Source organism: Pituophis catenifer, unplaced genomic scaffold (assembly GCF_029215685.1).
Source record: "Pituophis catenifer annectens isolate HBS135680 unplaced genomic scaffold, rPitCat1.0.hap2 SCAF_3, whole genome shotgun sequence".
Classification (NCBI taxonomy): domain Eukaryota; kingdom Metazoa; phylum Chordata; class Lepidosauria; order Squamata; family Colubridae; genus Pituophis; species Pituophis catenifer.
The window spans coordinates 214,823,295-214,850,158 of record NW_027256883.1 but is presented as its reverse complement, the minus strand read 5'-3'; the positions used below and the strand labels follow the sequence as shown (position 1 = coordinate 214,850,158).

The 26,864-nt window shown below is 45.9% G+C and overlaps 1 protein-coding gene across 1 annotated transcript; it reads right to left on the bottom strand.

The window, feature by feature from the left end:
- Positions 1 to 10,603: 10,603 nt before the first annotated feature.
- LOC139314599 (BPI fold-containing family B member 6-like) lies at positions 10,604 to 25,331 on the bottom strand. Its single transcript, XM_070940287.1, has 11 exons — positions 25,269 to 25,331; positions 24,065 to 24,125; positions 21,063 to 21,154; positions 18,290 to 18,463; positions 17,959 to 18,003; positions 16,379 to 16,534; positions 14,476 to 14,549; positions 13,774 to 13,804; positions 12,479 to 12,539; positions 11,616 to 11,701; positions 10,604 to 10,699 (listed from the first exon to the last, which is right to left on the bottom strand). The coding sequence occupies exons 1-11, from the start codon at positions 25,329 to 25,331 to the stop codon at positions 10,604 to 10,606; spliced, it is 939 nt and encodes a 312-aa protein (XP_070796388.1).
- Positions 25,332 to 26,864: the final 1,533 nt, after the last annotated feature.

Here is a 26,864-nt window from a genome sequence, read left to right as displayed (position 1 = left end):
GAATTAGAACGACTCATGGGATGTGTGCTGACTCCCTGTATAAATGGGGAAAGACACCTTCAGCACAATGTGATTGTGAGGCCCCTCGACAGACTATCCAGCATATAGTGAGGGAATGCCCTAACAGAAGGTATCCAGGAGATTCTAGGGACTTCCTCTGCATAACAATGGCAGCTACCAACTGGATCTCCAAACTCGACATTAAACTTTGAAATGTTTTTTCTGTTTTCCTTTTAGGTTTTCTTACTGTTTTTTTATTGTTTTAATTGTTTTTAACCTGTAAAAATGAAGTGTTTTACTACTGTGTGTGACCAACCATACGCTAATTAATAAATCCTTCAATTGAAGCTTGTCTAATCATGCCAGCTGTGATTCTCCTGAAATTCACCAAGAAAAAGTCGCTCACGCCCATCAGTTTTTGCCTGGTCTGATTTCTTTTTACTTTTCTAATGGGCAGTCCTGAGACAATACATGTACAGGTAGTCCTCGACTTACAACCACAATGAAGCCCAAAATTGATGCTGCTAAGCAAGAAAGTTAAGTGAATTACTGCAGCAGTTACATTAGCAACACAGTTGTTAAATGAATCTGGTCTCCCCATTGTTTTTGCTTGTCAGAAGGTCGCCAAAAGGGGATCACATGACCTTGGGGTACTGCCAGTTGCCAAGCGTCCAAATTTGGATCACATGACCGTTTGGATCACATGACCATAGGGTCATGTGAAAAGTGGCCGTGTCATTTTTTTCAGTGCCGATGTAACTTCAAATGGTCACTAAATGAGTGGTGGTTAAGTCAAACATGCTCAGCTTCCCAGACACATCTGTTTTTCCTTGCGATTATCACTGATAGTTAAATCTTGGCGTGACAACAGGCGGCAGTGAGATTTCACAGCCCATCCTACTGCCGGACTATATGCATGACTTGTCGGATTGTCAAAAAGAGAGGGTGATATTTATTCATTAGATTTATATCCCGCTGCCATTATAAACAGACTCTGGAGCTCACAAAAGAGAATTATAACATAATGCTGAGGTGGCGCAGTGGTTAGGGTGCAGTACTGCAGCTACTTCAGCTGACTGCTAGTTCAGCAGATCAGGGAATCAAATCTCACCGGCTCAAGATTGACTCAGCCTTCCATCCTTCCAAGGTGGGTAAAATGAGGACCCAGATTGTTAGGGGGCAATATGCTATTTAGTAGACTGTCTTTGGTGTAAGCCGCCCAGAGTCCTCGGAGAGTGGGCGGCATAGAAATATGACTAATAAAATAAAATAAATAAATAAATAATGCTATATTAAAAGGCCCAAATAGTGCTTCTAGGTTAACCCCCCACCTCAACCCCTGCGAAATCTCTCTGGAAAAACTCCATTTTTGGTCAGGCACAAGCAACCAGATGCACAGACCATCAATATTCTATTTTATAGCTCCTGCCTATTTCACAGGAATCTTCACAGACTGGCAGTTTTCACTTGGGCCAGATTGGATAAACTTCAATGGTGTGTGTGTGTGTGTGTGTGTGTGTGTGTGTGTGTGTGTGTGTGTGAAGCCTTGCTGTTTTATGCTCACATAACGATTCCAAACTAATTTCTCGCTTGACTCTTCCTCCTGGCTTGGACAGTCTCTGTTTGACAATTTTCATCTGTTTCTGGAAAACAAGTAACAAGCCATTCCAGAGAAACAGCCCCATTATAGAAAAAAATCCCTCTGGACTTCAGCACTCCTGACCTCCCAAAAAGTGGGGGAGAGTGAAGTCTTTGGTGCTCTCTGAGCTTGGTTGTTTTCTTACAGATGTTTCATTACCCAACTAGGTAACCTTCAGCGCTAGAAGGAAACACGGGGTGCAGACAAGAGGAGGAGGACTGTGGGGTCCTTGGTGCTCTCTGAGCTTGGTTGTTTTCTTGCAGATGTTCCCTTACCCAATCAGGTAACATCATCAATGCTAGAAGGAATTGGCTGTCTAATAGGAGATAGCCAGCTACCTCTCTTGGCATAAACCAGGCAAACTCCAGAGCAAAGATGTGGTCCTACAGGGAATTCAGTGCCAAGTCATTAAGAAGCCTTCTAAGTTAAGGACAGCACTTTACAGTAGTCCTCGACAACCAATCACAATGAGCCCAAAATTTCTGTTGCTAAGTGAGACATTTGTTAAGTGAGTTTGGCCCCTGCTGATTTTCAGCATTGGCTCTGGCTGTTGTTTGGGAACATCACTTGCTGCGTAGTGGAGAATTTTTTAAAAAAATTGCCTAGTCATCTGTCCGCTTCTGAACTCCCGTGCTTTCAGTGCCAAAAAAATTCTGTCCGCTTCTGAACTCCCGTGCTTTCAGTGCCAAAAAAATTCTGTCCGCTTCTGAACTCCCGTGCTTTCAGTGCCAAAAAAATTCTGTCCGCTTCTGAACTCCCGTGCTTTCAGTGCCAAAAAAATTCTGTCCGCTTCTGAACTCCCGTGCTTTCAGTGCCAAAAAAAATTCTGTCCGCTTCTGAACTCCCGTGATTTCAGTGCCAAAAAAATTCTGTCCGCTTCTGAACTCCCGTGCTTTCAGTGCCAAAAAAATTCTGTCCGCTTCTGAACTCCCGTGCTTTCAGTGTCAAAAAAATTCTGTCCGCTTCTGAATTTTACAGACAATTTATACAATTTATAGGAGTTTTTCTCCTTGTCATATAATATATATGATTATATGCCTAATTTTGTCTTTATTTATTTAGTCAGGTTTATGTTGTGTATATTGGAGATGGAGACCCTCTGAGAGCTGTATGCAATGAAATTTCATTTGAATGTACACCAATTAGTGTACATTCCAAATGACAATAAAGTTATTTTATTCTAAGTGGACCAACACTATGCCTCAGCATGCCGGAAACTAGGCCGGGAAAACAAGCGAACTCCCATCCGCGGTATGCAGGCGGTATGCATAACCACGCCCCCTCTGGTCCGTGGGAAAAATCTCTCTCCATGGAACTGGTCCCTGGTGCCCAAAAATTTGAAGACGGCTGACTTAGCAACATCAATTTTGGGCTCAATCCTGATCGTAAATCATCAAGGATGTGTGTGTCCCAGGATAATGTTGCAGGATCCAATCTGGGTCGGTCACCGGGACTGGAAATTTACTCTTCTGAGCTTTCAATCTCGTGCTAGAGCCCATCCTCAGAGAACTTCTCTCTTGCAGAGTGTGTGCTTTGGGCTATTCTGTGTGTGTTATTTATATGGTGCCTTTTTAAATGTTGATTGGGGTATGTTGATGGTTGGCTTTTAAGTCATTAACTATCGTTTCCTTGTGCTGCCCAGCCCTGGCCTCCTAAATACTTGATAAGCTGGTGGTAAATCAGCACTCCGCGGTGGCGCAGTGGTTAGAATGCAGTACTGCAGGCTACTTCTGCTGACTGACTGCAATTTGGCAGTTCGATCCTGGCTGGCTCAAGGTTGACTCAGCCTTCTGCCCTTCCGAGGTTGGTAAAATGAGGACCCAGATTGTTGGGGGAAATTGACTCTGTAAACTGCGTAGAGGGCTGTAAAGCACTATGAAGCAGTATATAAGTCTAAGGGCTATTGCGAAGGAAGGAAGGAAGGAAGGCATGGTGACCCAGTGGTTAGAATGCCATATTAACTCTGCTGACTGCCAGCAGTTTGATCTTGACTGACTCAAGGTTGACTCAGCCTTCTGTCCTTCCGAGGTCGGTAAAATGAGGACCCAGATTGTTGGGGGAAATATACTGACTCTGTAAACTGCGTAGAGGGCTATAAAGCACTATGAAGCGGTATATAAGTCTAAGTGCTATTGCTGTTGCTCCTGTTGACTGACGCGAGGGGCCTATTTCCCAGGCTTCAATCACTTCCCTGGCTGTTTTTGTGCCTGCTCGTCTAACAATCTTAGTAGCTGCAAGATTGAATTTATACATACATGGAGGAAGTGATTGAAGCCTGGGGAATAGGCCCCTCCGGGACACAGTGAAGGACAGGGGAGACTGGTGTGCTCAGGACCATGTGGTTGTGAAGAGAGGTTTAAGCCTAGGTGCGGTCACCGAGGGAGTCACCTTGCTGCTGCTGCCACCGAATAAGACCTGTTGATACCAGTCGCTGTGAGAGGGTGGCTTGGTCATTGTTTTTCGGGGCATCGGCCTGAGACTCCTCTCCACTGCCGTGAGAGGACAGTGGCGTTCTGTCCCCGTCTCACACACGCACACAAACAGACAGCCGGGGGTTAAATAAACTGGCAGACAACCAATTCTTCCGATAAGAAGCTTGGCAGCAACCCAGTAGCTGCTTGCCAAGAATTTTACTCAATAAACAAAATACACACAGTCAAGAATTGTCCAGTTTGTAAAATAAATCCAAGGCCGATAATGTTGTTTCCAAGATGCAATGTGACTCGATAGTAGTTAGTTTTGTCCGTCACAGAGTCTGAATGGCCACCTCACCCCCTTTTATATCCTGTGGGGTGTGGTCCAGTGACTCAGCTTAATCTCTGGCATGCCTTTTCTTCTGTTGTGCGCGCTTATCTCTGCGACGCTGCCGAGGATCCAGCCAAGACTCATTTCCCTCATCACTGTCCACCTGTGGCTGCGTGGACATGCTTGGCCCCGGCCCTATCTCTTGCCCTTCGGCGGACACCGAAGGCATTGCCAGAGAGGAGGGTCCTGGAGAGGGAGACCTTGGCAGCTCCTCTCCTTCACTCTCGGAGTCCTCTCCTGCTGATGACATAGGCTCAGGTAATGGAGCCACAACAAGTGGAGCCCCGGTTTCGATCCGCACCGAAATGTCTCTCCCGGACCTTTTTTAAATTCACCATCATTGAATCCTTGGCCTCACTCCATCTTCCCCAGGTGGACTTTTAGGGATGTACTCACCGGCTGAGCTCTTTGCCTTGTGAGACTCCCCCCTCCCCCTACGTTATCGAAGGCCTACCTCGATGAAGGGTTTTGGAACCCAGAGAGGTGGCATGCTGCGAAGAGGGGGTTGAGGGTTTTTTTATATAAAGTTTTAGCTAATTTTTTAAGGGGTTCCGGGGGGGGAGGGTTGGATTAGAAGTAGGGCCGTGGGTATGGGGGATAACCCACTAAGGCGAGGGCCGGGTATGGCTGTGAAGCGCGGCATGGAGGGTGGGGGGCCCAGGGTCGAGGGGGGGTTAAAACTCATCCAGATAAAGCTTTTACTATCAGTACTGTGGGCGGGAGGGGTAGATATGGCAGGATCAGGGGGCCATATCATGTTAGGGGAGCGCGCGCCCACTATCTTCGAGCGGTGCCGCACTCTGGCCCCCAAAGCTCCACTCGTTCCCAGGTTGTGCAGATCCTCAGGGCCCTGGCCTTCGGCTGATGTTGTGCAATGCCAGGTCTGTAGTAAATAAAGCCCCCCTCATTTGTGATCTTGTCCAGGAGGGGGGAGCGGACCTGGCAGGTATTACAAAAACCTGGTTGGGCCAAGAGGGGGGGTCTCTCTCGTTGAAATGTGCCCACCAGGTTTCTGCACATTCCATCAGCCGAGGTTGCAGGGTAGGGATGGGGGGTAGCGGTTATCATTAAAGATGGTCTGAGACCAAGGGAGGCCACTGTTCCTCAGACGGCCGGCTGTGAATCCCTCCTTGTGAAATGGGGTCACGGGGTTCAGATGGGTTTGCTGATCATGTACCTGGCTCCCTGCCATGTGTTAGCAGCCCTGCCCGAGCTACTCAACGTCATCGCCGCGGTGGCGGTTGATACCCCTAGGCTTATGGTCATGGGGGATTTCAACCTGCCGTCCGTGGGTGAGGCGTCTGACGTGGCTCGGGAGTTCATGGCTTCCATGACAGCCATGGACCTGACTCAGTTAATTCATGGCCCTACTCACACGGGAGGAAACACGCTGGATCTGTTTTTTGTCTCTGGACAGTGGTTGAGTGATCTTGAGATAGGGGATATAGTTACTGAGCCCTTGTCATGGTCAGATCACTCTCTCCTTCGTCTCGACCTTCGAACCGCTGCACCCCACTGCAGGGAGGTGGAGCCGGTAAGATGGTTCCGCCCCAGGCGCCTGATGGAACCTGATAGGTTCCAGATGGAGCTTGGGCCATTCCCTGAGGCTCTGGCACACGCCTCGACTGGAGACCTGGTGGCCGCCTGGGATAGGGCAGCCACTGGAGCTCTGGATCGGGTCATGCCTTTGTGGCCTCTGACCCAGCGCTGATCTCATTTGGCTCCTTGGTTCACCAAGGAGCTGAGGGAGTTGAAGCGCTGGAAAAGACTCCTAGAGAGTAGTTGGAGGGCCAGTCTTTCAGAATCGGACCGGACACTGGTAAGATCTCATATTAGGAATTACCTAGTGGCGATAAAAGCAGCGAAATGTAACTATTTTGCTGCTCTTATTGCATCATCAGATAACCGCCTGGCCGCCCTGTTTAGGGTGACCCGCTCCCTGCTCCACCAGGAAGCGCAGGAGGACCCCTTGGAGGATAGAGCCGAGGATTTTGTTCAGTATCTGTATGACAAAATCACTCAGATCCGGGAAGATTTGGACTCCGACTGGATAGTCTCAGGGGGAGGGACTGGGGCAGGTCTTGAGAATGTTATCTGGGATGAGTTTGATCCTGTGACCCTTGAGGACGTGGACAGGATTCTGGGCAGACTGAATGCGACCACTTGTTTATTGGATCCGTGTCTCTCCTGGTTAGTGCTGGCTTCCCGGGAGGCTGACTCCAGGGGATTATAAATGCTTTGTTGGATGACGGTGACTTCCCCGCCGCCTTGAAAGAGGCAGTGGTGAGGCCTCTCCTCAAGAAGCCTTCCCTGGACCCAGCAGTGTTGGCTAATTATCGTCCGGTCTCCAACCTTCGTTTTGTGGTGAAGGTTGTTGAGAGTGTGGTTGCGTGACAGTTCTCCCAGTACCTGGATGAAATGACATATCTGGATCTGTTCCAGTCGGGCTTCAGGCCTGGGTACAGCACGGAAACGGCATTGGTCGCGTTGGTGGATGATCTCTGGAGGGCTCGGGACATGGGTTGCTCCTCTGTCCTGGTCCTATTAGATCTCTCAGCGGCTTTTGATACCATCGACCATGGTATCATGCTGCACCGGTTGGAAGAGTTAGGGGTGGAAGGCACTGTACTATGATGGTTCTCCTCCTTTCTCTCTGACCGGTTGCAGTCTGTGTTGGCAGGGGGGCAGAGGTTGACCCCGAGGCCCCTCATATGTGGGGTGCCACAAGGGTTGGTCCTCTCGCTCCTTTTGTTCAACATTTATGTAAAGCTGCTGGGCGAGATCATCCGTGGTTTCGGGGTGAAGTACCACCAGTACGCTGATGACACCCAGCTGTACATCTCCACCCCGGACCACCCCAACGATGCCCTTAAAGTGATGTCCTGGTGTCTGGAGGCCATGTGGATCTGGATGGGGAGGAACAGGCTCATGCTCAATCCATCCAAGATGTGGTTTCTGACGTCCCGATATAGTCAGTTGACGCCATCGCTGACTATTGGGGACGGAGAGGGCTCGCAACTTGGGGGTCCTCCTGGATTCACGGCTGTCTTTAGAAGAGCACTTGACGGCCATGACCGGGAGGATTTTTCATCAGGTTCGCCTGATTCGCTAGTTGCGTCCCTTTCTGGATCGGGACTCCCTACACACAGTCACTCATGCCCTCATCACCTCCCGCCTGGACTATTGTAACACTCTCTACATGGGGCTCCCCTTGAGGTGCACCCGGAGGCTGCAACTGGCGCAGAGTGTGGCTGCGTGGATGGTTATGGGAGCAACATGGCGCTCCTGTGTGACACCTCTCTTGCGCGAGCTGCACTGGCTCCCAGTGGTCTTCCGGGTGCGCTTCAAGGTTTTGGTCACCACCTTTAGAGCGCTCCATGGCTTAGGACCTGGTTATTTACGGGACCGCCTACTACCACAAGCAGCCTCCCACCAGCCAGTACGCTCTCATAGAGAGGGGCTCCTCCGGGTGCCGTCAGCCAAACAGTGTCGACTGGCGGCCCCCAGGGGGAGGGCCTTCTCTGTGGGGGCACCCACTATCTGGAACGAGCTCCCCCCGGAGATACGGAGGATCCAGGATCTGCGCACCTTCCACCGTGCTCTTAAGACCTTCCTATTCCAGCAAGCCAGCCTGGCCTAATTTTCTCCCCTTTCTTTTAAATTTTTAAATTGAAATTTTAATTTGTTTTAAATTATTGGGATTTTTAATTGTCTCAGGCTAAATTATTTAATTTGGTTTTAATTATGTTTCTAACTTTTGTATTTATGTATTTTATTTTGTGCCTGTTCACCGCCCTGAGTTCTTCGGGAGTAGGGCGGTATATAAATTTAATAAAACATAAAACAAACAAACAAGAGTCAGACACACCTTAGTGACTGAACAATGACAACAACATATAATAGTCCCGCAACAGTGATCAAGTATAAATGCATCTTTGCTGAAGAAACAATGATCGTATGGGCAATTTTTTTTTTATTATAATAGAGTTAGAGAAATGGCAAAAACTGTGGGACAGGAACTATAAATTGACTAGAAGCTCCCCAGGCACTTAAATATAAATCGTATTTGTTTTGTTGTAGGTCGCCATCATGTGGGGAACCAGGAGTCCAGCGGCTGTATTGAATGTTATCGATGGATGAGAGAATACCTTGGCTGTGGATTTTGCTGTATGGCTTTTTAATGTTTTTATTTATTTATTTGTATCCTGCCTTTTTATTTTTACAAATAACACAAGGTAGCAAATATATGCAACACACCTTCCTTCTCCTATTTTCCCTACAACAACAACCGTCTGAGGTTTTCTAGTCTGGTGTCTTAACCATTAGATCAAATTGCCTCTATTCAAATTGGCACTCTATTTACTTATTTAAAGCATTTGTATTTATTTACTTATTTGTGTGCTAAATTATTTGCTGCCCATTTTGTTGGGGGTGGCTTACAACAACATGGAGGAAAAAAGGATGAACCCCCTCTCCCGTAAACAATAACAAAGGAATCAAAGAATAAAATAAATAATGGAGGCACAATCAAGTAAATAAATAATATAGTTGCCTGGTTTTCAAAAAAAATCATGTGTATGATTTTAAAATGTTAACTGCTTTTCTATTCATCTTTTTGCGATTTCTAAGCTGCCCAGAGTCATTTTATTGGGGCGTATATTTATGATATATAATATAATTTTATTATTATTTATTTATTGGATTTATATGCCGCCCTCTCTCCAAAGGACTCAGGATGGCTCACATGAATGAAACAATCCCAATAAATACAAATTAAAACAGACTAAAACAGACTAAAAACCAATTTGAAACAATAGACCCCATCAGTCCCGGCTAGGTCGTTTAAACAGCCAGGTCTTAAGCTCACGGCGGAAGGTACGAAGGTCGGGGGCCAGCCGAAGACCCACGGGAAGTTGATTCCAAAGGGTGGACGCGGCCACAGAGAAATGTCTACTCGTGGGGGTCGCCAGCCGACATTGTCTAGCCGACGGCACCCTGAGTAGACACTCTCTGTGGGAATGCAACGGGCGATGGGAAGTCAATGCTGGTTGCAGACAGATATCCTGGGCCTAAGCCATGAAGGGCTTTATAGGTTATCACCAGCACCTTGAATCTCACCTGGAGGGCAACCGGCAACCAATGCAAGTCGCGCAGGAGAGGTGTAACATGGGAGTATCGGGATCCTCCCATTACAACCCGCGCAGCCACATTCTGCACCAGCACACATGCACGCTGGAAATCAGAAGAGCAGCTGGTGATGGCACACATGCCCACAGAGAGGGGTTTGCGTGCCACCTCTGGCACGCGTGCCATATGTTTGCCATCACGGCACTAGAACTTTCGATATCATCTCTCCTCTATCAGAAACAACCACACATTGTCTCTTTATGGGTCATGGAGTATCCCCCTTCCCATGAAGAGGAGAAGAAACCAGAAGGACCATACTCTCTCCAACATCACAGCTCCACCTCCTCTTCCTTAGCATCCCTGGCTCTCAAGATGCTAATTTTTGGCCTGACAGACCCATAACTTCATCCAGCAGGCCTCCATCTCTTGTTCTTCAGGGGCTACTTTCTGACATAAAGCGCTGAGATCTGATTCAGCAGCCCTGCTTTGAAGATCGTCTGATCAAGTTTTAGCCCGTCATCTATTCTCCATCTACATCCTGGCGCCCTGGACAAGAGTCCCGCCAGAAGCCCCATAATGTCCTGATGAACCTCAAGAGATGCAAGTCCAAAGCAAACCCAAGAAATGCGGAAGAAGAAATCAGGATATTTTATTTGATAAACATAGACAGAGTCACGCTAATTCCCTAGTGAGCTGCTACTATTGAGAGTAGGACACAGCAGAGTAGAAGTTTCAGCAGGGCAGGGAAGGAAAGAGTCCCTCAACCATCCAGGTTCTTGGAAGCACCAAATTGGGAGGGTTTTTTTTAGGTATTCATTCCTTGTATAAATCTGTGTTCTTCTTCCCAATTAACCACCCCTCAAAATGGTTTACAAATACATGTGAATTATTAAGAGACATTAACAAGGAGGCAGCCTTTAGCTTCTCAGTTGGTGTGTGAATTCGGTCAGTTTTGTTCCAAGGCATCGATTCATCATCTGAATGAGCAAAGTGGGGAGGGGATGATCAGGGAGACCTCCACGCCTTCCCTTTTTACGTGGTCTTGGGCTTCTCTTGGTTAAGTCTTATTCGCTCCGCCAACTCATTTTCATCGTAAGCCTCTATCATCACGTGAAAGACCAGCACGTTCTGTGAAGATTGGAAAATTATAGCCATTATTTCTTATTTGCACACCCCACACTTTCTCGCACTCCTCCTATCAGCGGGTTGTCCTCCTTGCACGTCCCAAACAGTGGCTCTACTGGGACCACCAGAGGAGAAATGGATATAGCCCAAGGAGGCAGCTACACCTGTGCACTGACAGAAGAGAATTCTTGAAGCTCAGGGTTGAACTGGGTCCTTGGTGCTCTCTAACATTGGGGTTTTTTTTCTTGCAGATGTTTCATGACCCAACTAGGGAACATAATCAGTGGTAGAAGGGAGTGGGCTTTGTGGAGAAGAAAGGAGAGGAGGAGGAGGGGAAGGAGAAGGAGAAGGAGAAGGAGAAGGGGGAGAAGAAGAAGGAGAAGGAGAAGGAGGAGGAGGAGGAGGAGAAGGAGAAGGAGAAGGAGAAGGAGAAGGAGAAGGAGAAGGAAGGAAGATGGAGATTGGAGAAGGAGGAGAAGGAGAAGGAGAAGGAAGATGGAGACAGGAGAAGGTGAAGGTGAAGGAGAAGGAGAAGGAGAAGGAGAAGGAGAAGGAGAAGGAGAAGGAGAAGGAGAAGGAGAAGGAGAAGGAGAAGGAGGGCTTTGGGGTCCTTGGTCCTGATCTCGGTTGTTTTCTTGCAGGTTTCATGACCCAACTAGATAACATCATCAGTGCAGCCCCTTCTGCACCCCTGCTGGGGTCTCTGCAGGAATTGGGGGATTGTCAAAATGGCCCAAGTAAAAAAAGGGGCGGAGACACAATTGCACTCTATGACTGTCTTTTGAGACCCCTGCCACGGCTCCTGCATCATAGACATGGTTTGAGGCCAGGAAGGCAATGGGGTTGGACCATCTGGACAGCAAATGTTCTTCAGCTCTAAGCAACCCAAAGACAAACAATTGGGGTTCCATCAACTGACCTCTCCAAAACTGAGCGTGGTTTCGCCTTCGCTGTACATCAGCCCCAACAGGCTTGGAAGAGGAACCTGATTCTTACTCAGGACATCTGCAAAAGAGGAAGCAGCTGTTGGCCCCGTTTCTTCCTTCCCATCCAGGATGTCTTGGAGATTCTCCATCATCCAGGACATCATTGTGGCTTAAGTGCTCTTCCAAAAGTCAAGAGGACTTTTTTTTGAGTTTTTCCCCTTGAAAACGTTTCACTTCTCACCCAAGAAGCTTCTCCAGTTCTAAGTTCAGTTCAGTTCTTCTAGAACTAAAGAAGCTTCTTGGGTGAGAAGCAAAATGTTTTCAAGGGAAAAAAAAAACCAAGAAGTCTGATTTCCTTTTGCAAAAGGACTTTTTGGGATTCCCATCCAGGAATTTCTGCCATTTCCTTCAAGCGAGTTATTGCTATCAACACTGTAGCAGAGTTGGAAGAGACCTTGGAGGCCTTCTAGTCCAGCCCCCTGCTTAAGAGGTGACCCTATGATATACCAGACAAGGGGCTATCCAGCATTTTCTTAAAAACCTCCACTTGGAGCACTGATTAATTCTCACAGTCTGGAAGTTTCTCCTTAATTCTAGACTGTATCTCTCCTTGATGAGTTTCCACCCATTGCTTCTTGTCCTGTCTTCAAGTGCTTCGGAAAATAAATTGACCCCCTCTTCTTTGTGGTAGCCCCTCAAATATTGGAACATGGCTATCATGTCTCCCCTAGTCCTTCTCTTCATTAAACTAGACATACCCAGTTTCTGCAAACGTTCTTCATATGTTTTAGTCTCCAGTCCCCTAATCCTCTTGGTTGCTCTTCTCTGCACTCTTTCTAGGGCCCCAAACACTTACCATTGGCATGTGGGATCCAACCTTCCATGATGCTTTTCATAAAATCTTTTGCTGGTTCTACCTATAACAGCGAGAAAGAACCAGTCAAAATTGGAGCAAAAGAACATCAGGAAATTCCATGGCTGGGGGGGGGGGCGCCAGAATGGAAGTAGCGACAATGTCCCCAAAGAAAAGAAACATCTTCTACCAGAGTGGGCAAAAATATCACCTTGAAACATATGACGTTGAACCCAAAGTGGACCTTAACTCAAAAGAGACCTCTACTCTTATTTACAAAGACTATAAAAAGCTCTCTTATGCTAGACAGGCAATTAAAATGATAAAAGAGGAATCAATACTTTGCTGATATAAATGGAATGAACTGGATATTATTTCACTCCAAGCTAGGACCTGCTCTCGTCCACAAAGCTCTTTGCAAATGTCTAATATTTCAAGGGGAAGCAAAATGACCTCTTCACGAATGAAGGTAAATACAGGGGTCTCAGAATAATATTGCAGGATCCAATCTGAGTCGGTTGCCAGGACCCAAAGGTTTATTCTTCCAAGATTTCATGTAATGGACAAAGACGTGGCATTCAATTTCACAGCTACTACGATTGTTGGCCGAGCAGGGACAAAAACAGCCAGGGAAATGATTGAAGCTGGGAAGCAAGGCTCCTTGTCAGTCAAGCCAATGAGCCTTGGTAGTACAGTGGTCTAAAGCACCCTGTTATTAACACCAGCTGCCTGCAATTACTGCAGGTTCGAATCTCGCCAGGCTCAAGGTTGACTCAGCCTTCCATCCTTTCTAAGGTAGGTAAATTGAGGACCCAGTTTGTGGGGGCAATAAGCTGACTTTGTATAAATATACAAAAGAATGAAGGCTATTGCTTAGCACATTGTAAGCCGCCCTGAGTCTCCGGAGAAGGGCGGCATATAAATCAAATAAAAAAAAAAAAAAAACAGGAATGCTAATTTACCACCAGCCTATCAGGTACTTTGGATCTGAGCATGTGAGCGCCACAAGAAACAACACAATTAATAGCAGCCTAATTAATAACTAAAAGCTACACACAACCAGAAACCATATGTGGAACAGCCCACTGGAGAGAGAGAAGTTCCATGATGATGGGTTCCAGCATGAGCTCAAAAGCTTGGAAGAATAAACTTTGGGTCCCGGTGACCGACAAGATCCATCACCTCTTCAGGTTATTAATTCGTTTCCCTGTCTTAGCCCAAAGCCCATCACCAGCCAGGTGGATAAGTCTACTCTTAAATGTGTGATGCCCACTATCCTCAAATAACTTCAGGCTTACATCTCCAGCAGGAGAAGAAATCTCCGTTGACCTGTAAGAAAAAAAGGAGGAGGAAGGAGAGAACATAACTACTTTGCAATTTCATCATGTCCATTTTTGTCTCTTTATCTGCTCCATCTGCTGACACACCAGCTTCACATTTGCTTTCAGAGCGGTCTGCAACGGAGTCTCCATAGTCAAAAAACCCCTTGACCTTGGCAACCACAAGGGTGTGCGTCAAGCTTGAAGCGCATTTATGCTGTTGCAACCGTTGTCACTTCTCAATTTACAAAAGGATAATGGGGAGGGAAGGGTGAGAAGGAATGCAGGCTCCAGACTTCAAGGAGGAGAGCCGTGGGAGCCAAGAACACGTCTGCAGGTGTCCGCCAAAGACCAGAGACTTTTTCTCATAACAATAGAATGGCACTCAATTGGACAATGTGACCTGCATTAATAGGGGGGAGAGTGGAATTCTATATTGTAATTATGTAGGTTTGCATGGGAATTGGGTAGAGCTGGTTTTTGCCTTCATTGGTGCCAAAAGGATGTACTCAATAAAGCTTTGCATTGAGACATTGACAGTCTTGAGTATGCTTGCTTTAGTTGGGTTCATCAGTTGGGACATTGACATTTTGACTGAAATTGGCTTTTAAGGAGACCTCAAGACCACCGCCTTCAGCTGGGGTCTTTAGTGCAAAAGGATCCTCCTCCTCAGTTTAGTACCTGCATGATCCTGATTCCAGGGAGATGGCCAGCCGTTCCTCTTTTATGCCAAAACCAGCACTGCATTCTTGCACCTACAGTTCAAACCCAGAAAGAAGATGGAGATGGAGATGGCCCTCAGGACTATGGTGGAATCGCTGGCTCAAGGAGAAGAGTAATTTAAGGGACGTACCAGCATGGAATCGCTCCATGGGAGAAAACATCCTAGACTAGACTAGAACAGAACAGAAATAGAAATAGAAATAGAAATAGAAATAGAAATAGAAATAGAAATAGAAATAGAAATAGAAATAGAAATAGAAATAGAAATAGAAATAGAAATAGAAATAGAAATAGAAATAGAAAAGAGAGCTGGAAGAGACTTCTGGTGCTTTGGAGAATAGGTTGACTCCTCTTCTTTGGGGCAGCCCCTCAAATACTGGAATCCTGCTATCATGTCTCCCCTAGTCCTTCTTTTCTTTAGACTGCAGCTATTCTTCATATGTTTACATCTCCAGTCTTTTGATCATCTTAGTTCCGTGATGGCGAACCCGTGTGCCCACTGATGTGGCACGTGGAGCCATATCGGTGGGCACGCGAGCTCAGCTCCGGCACCCATGCGTGCGCCAGCCAGCTGATTTTCAGGCCTTCTGGGCCCACCAGAAGTCAGGAAACACACTGTTTCCAGCCTCCGGAGGGCCTCTGGTGGGGGTGGGGAAGGCCGTTTTCGCCCTCCCCAGGCTCCTAGAAAGGCTCTGGAGCCTGGGTCGAGCGAAAAATGGGCCTACCGGGCCCACTGTGTCATCGTGTGCCAAAAGAGGGGGGAGCACAGGGGAAGGGGAGGGGCACATAGAATTATGGATGTGGGCATGTGTGTGTGTGACCCCACCGGGCTCCCCCCGCTTTTGGCAAAAAGGTTAGCCATCACTGTCTTAGTTGCTCTTCTCTGCACTTTTTCCAAAGTCTCAACATCCTTTTTGTAATATGGTGACCAAAATCGATTGCAGTATTCCAGATGTGGTCTTACTAGGGTTTTATAAAGCGGTTACTAGTGCTTCACGTGATTCTGTGCCTCTGTTTATACAACCCAGGATTTTGGCGGCGGCTGCACACAACTGGCTCATGATTTTAACAGTAACGGAGTTGGAAGGGACCTCGGAGGTCATCCAGTCCAACCCCCTGCTCATGCAGGAGGCCTGTACTAGGGATTTGAACCGCCGAACAGCTGACCTTTCTGATCGACAAGCTCAGTGTCTTAGCCACTGAGATACCTAGTCAGGCTTTCCCCTCTCTCCCTCCTTCCTATCTCTTCCTTCCCATCCCTCCCTCCCTCCCTCCCTCCCTGCCTCCCTCCCTTCCTTCCTGTAGATCAGGGATCTGCAACCTTAAACGCTCAAAGAGCCATTTGGACCCGTTTCCCACAGAAAAGAAAACACTGGGAGCCACAAAACCCTTCCCGTGCCTGACTATTTCTTGAGCGGCCACAAAATTAGCATACGTAGTTGAATTAAACATTCTGTTTTCTTCTGAAACTTTTCTTTTCTTGGATTTATCCATGGTTGGCCTATCGGGGGGTTGAAAAGCTCAATAAATCGTGTGCTGGCGGGTGTCACACATTAGCGGTTGTGACGCATATTTTGAGTGACAGGGAGCCACAGCAGAGGGGTGAAAGAGCCAGATGCGGCTCCAGAGCCGCAGGTAGCTGACCCCTACTGTAGATGCTCCCTAATTATCTTTGTAGGTGTTTGAGAGCCTCAGTAATACAATGTTGACGGAATGACCTCTAAGACGTATGGCTGAATTTATCTTGCCCCCCTCTACCTTAACAAGAGTGTCATCGTATAGGTTATTTTGGGAAGGCGAGGGAGCCAAAACAGGTTGAGACTATTGGCCTCTGGCAAAGGGATCCGTAAGAATGATCTACCGTGTCTACGGAGAGGAGCTCAGCGCCATCTTCAACAGACAAGAATGAGGCTTTGATTCTGGCTGTCATGTGGGTTCTGGTAGGCGACACGGTAAACGTGACATTCACTTTCTGAGATATTTCAATTTTCATTTCTTTTCCAGCAGGTAGATCAGCCTGGAGAAAATGAAACATCCTTAAAATCAGACGGCTGTAAACTACAAACAAGTTTTCGAACAAACTACCTTTACCGAGTTCACTGTTTGGGTGCTGAGAAGTAAATAGACAGAGACCCCTCCCCCGCTTGGTGTTTCACTTTCTCTAAGGGGCTGCTCATCGGAGGTGACCTCCATCCTTGGCAGCTTCAGGGGGCACATCTGTAGACTACCTCCAGTAGGATGTGTCTGACCCTATAGGGTCTGGGCTTCACGGATCTCGTCTATATCTATCTATCTATCTATCTATCTATCTATCTATCTATCTATCTATCTATCTATCTATCATCTATCGATCTATCTATCTATCTACCTACCTACCTATCTTTCTCTATCACTCTGCCTGCCTGTCTGTCTATCTATCTCTGTGTCTGTCTGTCTGTCTGTCTGTCTGTCTGTCTGTCTGTCTTTTTTATTTTTATTTTTTATTTTTCAGATTTCTATACCGCCCTTCTCCTTTTGGACTCAGGGCGGTGAACAGCCAAGATAAAAACATTTATACACAAAAGTTAAAAATAGATTTAAAATAATTAAATAAATTTGGCCCGTAATTTAAAACTTTTCAATTAAAATCCATATCAAATTTTAAAACCAACCATAAAATCAGGACAGCCCAGCTAACTGAAAAAAAAAAATAGGTTTTTAGGGCCCGACAAAAAGTCCGGAGGTCGGAGATCACTCGTATCTCTGGGGGTAGATTGTTCCAAAGGGTAGGTGCCACCACAGAGAAGGCTCTCCTCCTGGGGGTCGCCAGCCGGCATTGTCTGGCCGACGGCACCATAAGGAGGCCCTCTCTGTGGGAGCGAACTGGCCGGTGGGAGGCAATTGGTGGCAGAAGGCGGTCCCGTAAGTACCCTGGCCCTAAGCCATGGAGCGCTTTAAAGGTGATCACCAACACCTTGAAGCGCACCCAGAAGTCCACCGGAAGCCAATGCAGCTCGCGCAGGAAAGGAGTCACATGGGAGCGCCCCGTCGCTCCCATAATCCCCCGCGCGGCCAGGGGATTATATCTATCTATCTATCTATCTATCTATCTATCTATCTATCTATCTATCTATCTATCTATCTATCAATATCTACCATCTTCTGTACCCATCCATCCATCCATCCATCCATCACCTATCTATCTATGTGTCTGTCAATCTGTCTATCATCTATCTATCTATCTCTACCTACCTACCTACCTACCTATCATCTTTCTCTCTCTCTTATCTATCATCTATTTATTTATCTTATCTCTATTTCCTATTTTTCTGTTTCTCTCTCTCTGTCTCATTTACCTATCCTCCATCGTCTTGCAGTGCCAAACAAATCTCTCATGCTGTCTTATCCTTCTGAAAACATATCAGTTCTTGCAAAGTAACCCAAAACACACAAAAAACTTACATCTGGCAATATTTCTTTTAGCTGGTCAGTCGTAGGAGCAGAACCCTGACCAAAAAAAGGGTGGGAGGAGAAATACTCAGGTTAGTAATGAAAACGAAAGAGTTGAGCCAAGAATTGCAAGCAATGACCTTTCACCCCAAGGTAGGCAAGGTTTATTTCCCATGGAAATCAGATGGGTAAATCAATATCGCCATCACATCGATTCCTTTGTTTAGAATCTGGATTTGTGAAGGAGATGTCCTTGTGAAGGAATTATAGAGATCTAGGGAGAATATCAAGGAATCCAAAGTGGCTTTTGCACTCAGAATCAAGGAATTGATTCTCTAGTCACCTCAATTTCGGCAATAACAGAGTTGAACGAGCCATCCATCAATGTCATTGCAACATTGATGACAGACACAGGTATGTAGACAGCATTTTTCCCTTCCTCTTTTGGTGGCAGGTCTTCAGGGACCGGATCAGGTGTGACTTCTATGACTTCACCGTTATTGGGTTGGAATTTAACCTAGAAAAGGAAGCATAAATACCAGCGTTGTCATTTCAAAAGCGAGTGAAACTTGCTCCAAGATATACATTGGATTGGATGGGTGCAGAGGCCACTTCCAACTTGGTCCTGTCCTTGGACATCTGATCTCCATTTCTAACTTTATTCTGGGCTCCTGCTCCCTCCACCTCAGACTAAAGTCTGCAATGCAGTCCTACCTTGATGGCTGGAAAGAAGCCAGAATACCAATAAATTAATAATAAACCAATAAATAAATAAACTATCAGCCATCTCCTCCCACTGACGACTGTATGACTGTAACCTTGTTGCTGGTATCCTTAAGATTTATATTGACTGTTTCTTAATATGATTTGATTGCTTATTTGTTCCCTATGACTATCATTAAGTGTTTTAATTTATGATTCTTGATGAATGTGTCTTTTCTTTTATGTACACTGAGTGCGTATGCACCAAAGACAAATTCCTTGTGTGTCCAATCACACTTTTTTTTCTTAATTTGATTTATATGCCACCCTTCTCCGGAGACTCAGGGCGGCTTACAATGCGTTAAGCAATAGCCTTCATACTTTTGTATATTTTTACAAAGTCAGCTTAATGCCCCCATAATCTGGGTCCTCATTTTACCTACCTTAGAAAGGATGGAAGGCTGAGTCAACCTTGAGCCTGGCGAGATTCAAACTTACTAATTGCAGACAGCTGGAGTTAAAGTACAATGCATTAGTCTGCTGAGCTATCCAGGCTCCCAATAAAGAATTCTATTCTATTCTATTCTATTCTATTCTATTCTATTCTATTCTATTCTATTCTATTCTATCCATTCCATTCCATTCCATTCCATTCCATTCCATTCCATTCCATTCCATTCCATTTTCTATTCTATTCTATTCTATTCTATTCTATTCTATTCTATTCTATTCTATTCTATTCTATTCTATTCTATTCTATTCTGGAGAATATTTGTAGCTCAGGATTGAAATGAGGGGTCCCTGGTGTTCTCGGAGCTTGGTTCTTCTCTTGCAGATGTTTCATTACCCAACTAGGTTACATCATCAGTGTTAGAAGGGTTCGCTCTCATTTTTATAAATGCAAGAGAAACACCAAGCTCAGATAGCACCAAGGGCCCCACAGTCCTCCTCCTCCTCCTCTTCCTCCTCCTCCCCACCTTCTCCTCCTCCTCCCCTTCACAAACCCCACTCCCTTCTAGCACTGATGATGTTATCTAGTTGGGTAATGAGACATCTGCAAGAGGACAATCAAGCTCAGAGAGCACCAAGGAACCGTCAGAAGCCAGAATCTCATCCCTGCATAATTCTATGTGTTGCTTCTCTACCTCTTGCTATGCAGGGTGAGGTTTCGGGTTTGGGGAGCAAGTCTTGGGACATCAGCTCCTGGTACTGGACATTTGACCTGGTGCCTTTGATCATCTGGCTCCCACATTCCCAAAATCATCTAAGGCAGTGGTGAAATCTAAAATTGGTTACTACCGGTTTTGTGGGCGTGGCTTGGTGGGGGGCGGGGGTAATGTGACTGGGTGGGCGTGGCCAATTTTTTTTTTTTTTACTTTTAAAACCATTTTTTCTACAACCTCTTCGGCGAAGCGGTTGTAAAAAAACGCTTTCAATGATCCCAGCTGAGTTGCCTGATCGGCAGAGGCTTTTTTTTCTTCTTTTCTTTTTTTTATTGAAAAGTTTTAAAAAGTTTTACAGACATTTCCCCTTCCCCCTCCCTCCTCCCCTTCCAGCCCTCCCCTTCCCCTCCCTCCCCCCCCCACTTCCCAGAGCAAAATACAGGGTATAACATTTGACAATCATAAGCTAACATAAGCTAATTATCTATAGCCTCCTATCCCCCTCTTGAACTTTTAACTCCCCTTTTACTAAACTAAATTTAAGTACTTTATAAAATCTCTTTGATCATTCATAAGCTATTTGAATTTTTTTAGTCCGATATTTGCCTTGAATATAATCAATCTATCTTTTAAAATCCTCTGCCGATCAGGCAACTCAGCTTGGATTGGTAGAGGCATTTAAAAGAAAAAAAACCCTTTTTTCCTTTTAAAAGGCGTTGACGATCCCAGCTGAGCCACGCGATCATCAGAGGCTTTTTTATTTTTTACTTTTAAAAGCATTTTTTCAGCCGAAGAGGTTGTAGAAAAAATGCTTTTAAAAGTAAAAAAAAAAAAGCCTCTGACGATCGTGCGGCTCAGCTGGGCATGGGGGGTGGGGGTGGGCAGGGATTTTGCTACTGGTTCTCCGAACCACCCGTCTCCATCGCTACCGGATCGGGCGATCCGGTCCGAACCGGGAGCATTTCCCCCCTTATCTAAGGGAACCTTCCTTCCCATCCAGCCATGCTTCCGTTGGAAGCTCAAGAGGCTCATGCAATAGGACTTTAGGGGGCCCAGCTGATTCCATACTACCTTGACCCTTTGAGAAGGACAGAAGCTTCTGAGTTTCATGTTCAAACTATGGAAAGGAAAAGCTGTCAAGAGTTACCAGCTGAGGTCACTCCCCATGCCAAGCTAACGAAGAACCAAATTAATGCTGGCTGGTGACGATGTGGGGTGAAAATGACGAACGATATAGCCGACCATTCTTACCTTGAGCTGAATTAAGTTGTAATCTGGGAAGATTCCTGGTTCTTCTACCACTTCGTACCACATTGTGCTGCTGTCCCCAAACGGTTTCTTTTCTATGAAAAGATACAGGAGTCGCGTCTGCCTTCAGACAGCCTTTCTCAAACCAGGTACAATTGATGTGGCTCATTGGAGCCCCTCATGGATCTCGGGGAGCCACGAAATGGGACCTGCAAGAGGTCATAAGTGGTCCACACCAGGCACAAATCATGGCTTGCAAACCACAACAAACCCAGATTGTTAGGTTCAGCTTGTAGCTTACTCCTAACTTGTTGGTCAGGCAACATATCTGTTTCTTTAAGAAACAACTGAGCCATGTAATCAGGGTTAGCTGAACCCTGCAATTAGGCTACAGTGCATAAATAAGCAGCGCAGAGAAGCATTCCTTGTTCCTGATTGATCCTGTTACTCTTGCTTCCTGCGTCTCTCTGCTGATTGGTGTTAAACTGGATTGGTATATGGTACTATATACCGAGAGTTACTAAAGTCTGTTTGCTTTGGTAAGGGAAGATACTTACTGGACTGATATTACTGTTTATGACCTTGGACTGTTTTACTTACACCGAAACTGCTTCTTATCTTGTATATAAAGTATTTTTCTCACACGAGCTACACGTTTATCTCCTTCCCTGTGTGTTTCTGCTCTGCTCGTTGCACAAGCAACAAATACTTTTTCCACACACCCTAACACAGATCATCCCCAAACGACCAGGAGAAATGTTCCAGTGGAGAAAGGTTCTTTCTGGACTCTCCGTTACTGATGATGTGATTCTGATTCTTTTCGTTCAAGACCACGTGAGCTTTTCTGGAATACAAACTGAATTCTGTGTGATAAGATCTCTGGCAACCAAGTCAATAAGCCAAAAACTCTAAAGTTTGGGAAGAAGCAGTTTGAGTTTTTCTTCTTGGTTGCTTTTCCAAAGTTTCTTCACAGAAACACAGTAGAGCAAAGCCTTTGTCTAAAGTTGACCAGATCCATATTTCATCTTAGAGGACATTCCAAGTGGGACAACCTGAGCAGCCCCCAACACACAAGACCCCCACCCAGGGGATCGCCCGATCTGGTAGCGATGGCGGCAGGTGGTTCAGAGAACTGGTTGCAAAAATCCCTGCCCCGCCCCCCATGCCCAGCTGAGTTGCGCGATCATCAGAGGCTTTTTTTTTTTTACTTTTAAAAGCATTTTTTCAGCTGAAGAGGTTGCCTCTGATGATCGCACAGCTCAGCTGGGAATGTCAGAGCCTTTTAAAAGCATTTTTTCTTTGCAACCTCTTCGGCCGAAGAGGTTATAGAAAAAATGTTTTTAAAAGAAAGAAAAGCCTCTGACTATCAGGCATCTCAGCTGGGATCATCAGAGGCTTTTAAAAGAAAGAAAAGCCTCTGACTATCAGGCATCTCAGCTGGGATCATCAGGGGCTTTTAAAAGAAAGAAAAGCCTCTGACTATCAGGCAACTCAGCTGGGATCATCAGAGGCTTTTAAAAGAAAAAAAAGCCTCTGACTATCAGGCATCTCAGCTAGGATCGTCAGAGGCTTTTAAAAGAAAGAAAAGCCTCTGACTATCAGGCAACTCAGCTGGGATCATCAGAGGCTTTTAAAAGAAAAAAGCCTCTGACTGTCAGGCAACTCAGCTGGGATGGTCAGAGGCTTTTAAAAGAAAAAAAGCCTCTGACTATCAGGCAACTCAGCTGGGATCGTCAGAGGCTTTTAAAAGAAAGAAAAGCCTCTGACTATCAGGCAACTCAGCTGGGATCGTCAGAGGCTTTTAAAAGAAAGAAAAGCCTCTGACTATCAGGCAACTCAGCTGGGATCATCAGAGGCTTTTAAAAGAAAAAAAGCCTCTGACTATCAGGCAACTCAGCTGGGATCATCAGAGGCTTTTAAAAGAAAAAAAGCCTCTGACTATCAGGCAACTCAGCTGGGATGGTCAGAGGCTTTTAAAAGAAAAAAAAGCCTCTGACTATCAGGCATCTCAGCTGGGATCATCAGAGGCTTTTAAAAGAAAGAAAAGCCTCTGACTATCAGGCATCTCAGCTGGGATCATCAGGGGCTTTTAAAAGAAAGAAAAGCCTCTGACTATCAGGCAACTCAGCTGGGATCGTCAGAGGCCGAAGAGGTTGTAGAAAAAATGGTTTTAAAAGTTAAAAAAAAAAAAGTTGGCCATGCCCACTCAGTCACATTACCACCACCACCACCAAGCCATGCCCACAGAACCGGTAGTAACAAATTTTACATTTCACCAATGGCCCCACCAATTGCAAAGAGCAAAGGTCAACTGAACAGTTGACTGGAGGAGTGGGGTCTTCTGATTGTCTCCTCCCAAAAGTGGTAGGAAAAACTCAAAGGTCGGTCTTTGGGGTGCACTATCGTATCCTCAAAATGTCTCCTGCAGCCCTCCAGGTAGTCAAGGAACCAAGCTGTAGCCCCCAGCTTTGGACACCTGTCCCTTTTCTCTTGGCAACATTGGTTCCTTTCTCGCCTTCCTCATCATAGGGCTCTGGTTGCCCTTGAGATCAGAGGCAATGGGGCCCACTGTGCTGGCATGATGAGAGAGAACAGCTCAATCAGATTAACAGATGAACAGAGTTGGAAGGGACCTTGTAGGTCATTTAGTCCAACCCCCCGCCCAAGCAGGAGACCCTACACCATGTCTGACAAATGGCAGTCCAGTCTCTTCTTGAAAGCCTCCAGTGATGAAGCTCCCACAACTTCTGAAGGCAACTTCTCTTCCATGGGTTGATTGTTCTCACTGTCAGAAAATTCCTCCTTATTTCCAGGTTGAATCTTTCCTGGATCAGTTTCCATCCGTTGCACCTTGTCCTGCCTACAGGTGCTTTGGAAAATAGCTTGACCCCCTTCCTCCCCTCTCTGTGGCAGCCCCTCAGATATTGGAAGATGCTCTCCTGTCTCCCCTGGTCCTTCACTTCACTAGACTAGCCAGGCCTACTTCCTGCAACAAAGTCACTCACCAAACATGGCTTCTATTTTTGTTTCCATAAATGCAATCACATTGTCTGCGGCTGGGCATATCTGGAAGGCAAGGGAAAGAGAGAAAGGAGAGATGATTGGACAAGAACAGCAGATGTGGTTGCAGCTGGACCCTCCAAGAGGTGGGGCCTGGATGCAACCTTCGATGCAGATTGATTTATTTTATTAATATCAGAATGCAGAATAACAGAGTTGGAAGGGAATTTGGAGATCTTCTAGTTGAAGCAGGAGAACCTAGACGATTTCAGACAAATGGCTGTCCAATCTCTTCTTGAAGACCTCCAGTGATGGAGCACCCACAATGTCTGGAGGCAAGTCCTTCCACTATTTAATTGTCCACCCTGTTGGGAAATTTTCTTCATGGTTCTAGGTTGCTTCTCTCCTTGATTAGTTTCCATCTATTGTTTCTTGTTCTGCCCTCAGGTTCTTTGGAGAATAGGTTGATCCCCTCTTCTTTGTAGCAGCCCCTCAAACATTGGAGGGCTGCTATTATATCACCCCTAGTCCTCCTTTTCATTAAACAAAGCATACCCAATTCCTGCAACCGATCCTTGTGGCAAGATCCTTGGTAGTATAGTGGTTTAAGGCACCCTGTTATTAAGCTGATTATTAAGACCAGCTGCCTGCAATTACTGCAGGGTTCGAATCTCGCCAAGGCTCAAGGTTGACTCAGCCTTCCATCCTTTCTAAGGTAGGTAAATTGAGGACCCAGTTGTGGGGGCAATAAGCTGTATAAAATATACAAAAGTATGAAGGCTATTGCTTAACGCACTGTAAGCCGCCCTGAGTCTTCGGAGAAGGGCGGCATATAAATCAAATTAAAAAAAAAAAAAAGGTGAACGGCAAACAATTTTAATGAATAAAATAAGAAATTGAAAACGTATCAATTGATATGGCCATCCAGCTCACCAACGAGGCTCATTGACTCTGCTGGTCACCTATCTTCTGAAAGGTGAGCAGAGATGGGGCCAGCTGAACCTCAGGCAGGAGGGTCTTCCATGGGGCAAGCCCAACTCCAGAGTCCCATGCATAGGTTAACAATCCCAGCTAGATGGGATCGGGAGTGTGCCCCTCCTGCCCAAATCTAACGGGGCAGGTAGAATCTAGGTAAGCAAGGAGACCTTCTCTCGAACAGCTCCAGCCGCATCCTTCATGACTCTATAAACTCAATGTCCCAAAACTTACCATGCCAGGCAAGACTTTCCCAAGTGTAGAATTCAAAAATCTAATGGCTACCTTTGGAAGCATCCTGAAAGAGAAGAGAAGCAAACCCAAGAAATTAGTAAAGTTATTCATTTGAGGGCAACGCAATGCAATGTTTTTTCAAGGCCCCAAATCTCTGTTTTAGTTTTGTCTCAAAGACTGTTGAGGCATTAATGATGGATGGGCGGGTGAGTGGAGGGATGGATGGATGGATAAAGGGATGGAGGGATGGAGAGATGGAGAGAATAACTTACAATAACTTTATTCTCATTTTAAATGTACACTAATTGGCATACGTTAAAATGAAATTTCATTGCATGGAGGGATGAGAGGGGATGGAGGGATTAAGAGATGGAGGGATGGAAGAATAAAAGGATGGAGGAATGGAGGGATGGGGACAGAGGATGGAGAGATAACAGAATGGAAGGATGGAGTAATGAGAGATGAGGAATGGAGGGATTAATTAAATATATGGTTTAATTTGCGTCTGACTGAGATGAAGCAATATTAAACCACTCTGGTAATTTTACCAAGGAAGCTACATAAATAGAAAATATAAAATGATTGATGATACAGTGCTGAATGATGGGCCTCTCAAGATATTATGAAGAAGAAGGTTTATGAAGAAAATATTATCTGCAAGTATAAAATTACAGGAGGAACATGGACTGTGAGAAGCATGAAGATATGCTTCTCCTTCCTTCCTTCCTTCCTTCCTTCCTTCCTTCCTTCCTTCCTTCCTTCCTTCCTTCCTTCCTTCCTCCCTTCCTCCCTTCCTTCCCTTCCTCCCTCCCTCCCTCCCTTCCTCCCTCTCTCCCTTTTCTCCCCTCCTCCTTCCTTCCTTCTTTCTTCCTTCTCTCCCTCCACTCCTTCCTTTCTTCCTCTGTTTATCCGCACTCCATTCTCCTTCCTTCCTGCCTCCTCCTTCCATCCCTCCATCTCCTTTCTTCCTCCCTCCCTCCTTCTTTATTCTCCCTGAGTCATGGTGCTGCAGTGGTTAGAGTGTAGTACTGCAGCTTACTTCTGCTGCCTGCCGGCTGCCTGCAATTTGGCACTTCAAATCCCACCAGGCTCAAGGTCGACTCAGCCTTCCGTCCTTCCGAGGTGGGTAAAATGAGGACCCCAGATTGTTGGGGGGCAAGAGGCTGACTCTGTAAACCGCTTAGAGAGGGCTGTAAAACACTGGGAAGTGGCAGATAAGTCTAAGGGCTATGGCTATTATTTACTGTCAAACCTGCCTTCATGTTAGCTGTTACGTTGTCAAGTCTTTTCTTTCGTATCAGGACTGACCATCAAAGACTTATTTACGTAGCTACATCAATTTGCAAATCCTGGGAGGATGGAGTGAACCAGGGCAACAGCCTATTGTTAGGAAAAGTGTGTGCTACAATTAAGCCTTTGGTGTAGCTCTGCTCTACGGTATGTTATGTCCAGGCCTTGGAAAACAAAGAATCTTCATACATTGTACTTGTGAGAGTGACTCCTTCTTGTCCCCAGATGTCAATATGGATTTGCAACAACATGCACATTTTTAAATATTTGTACTGAGGTGTCTATGCTGTTCAAAACTGTGTTGCA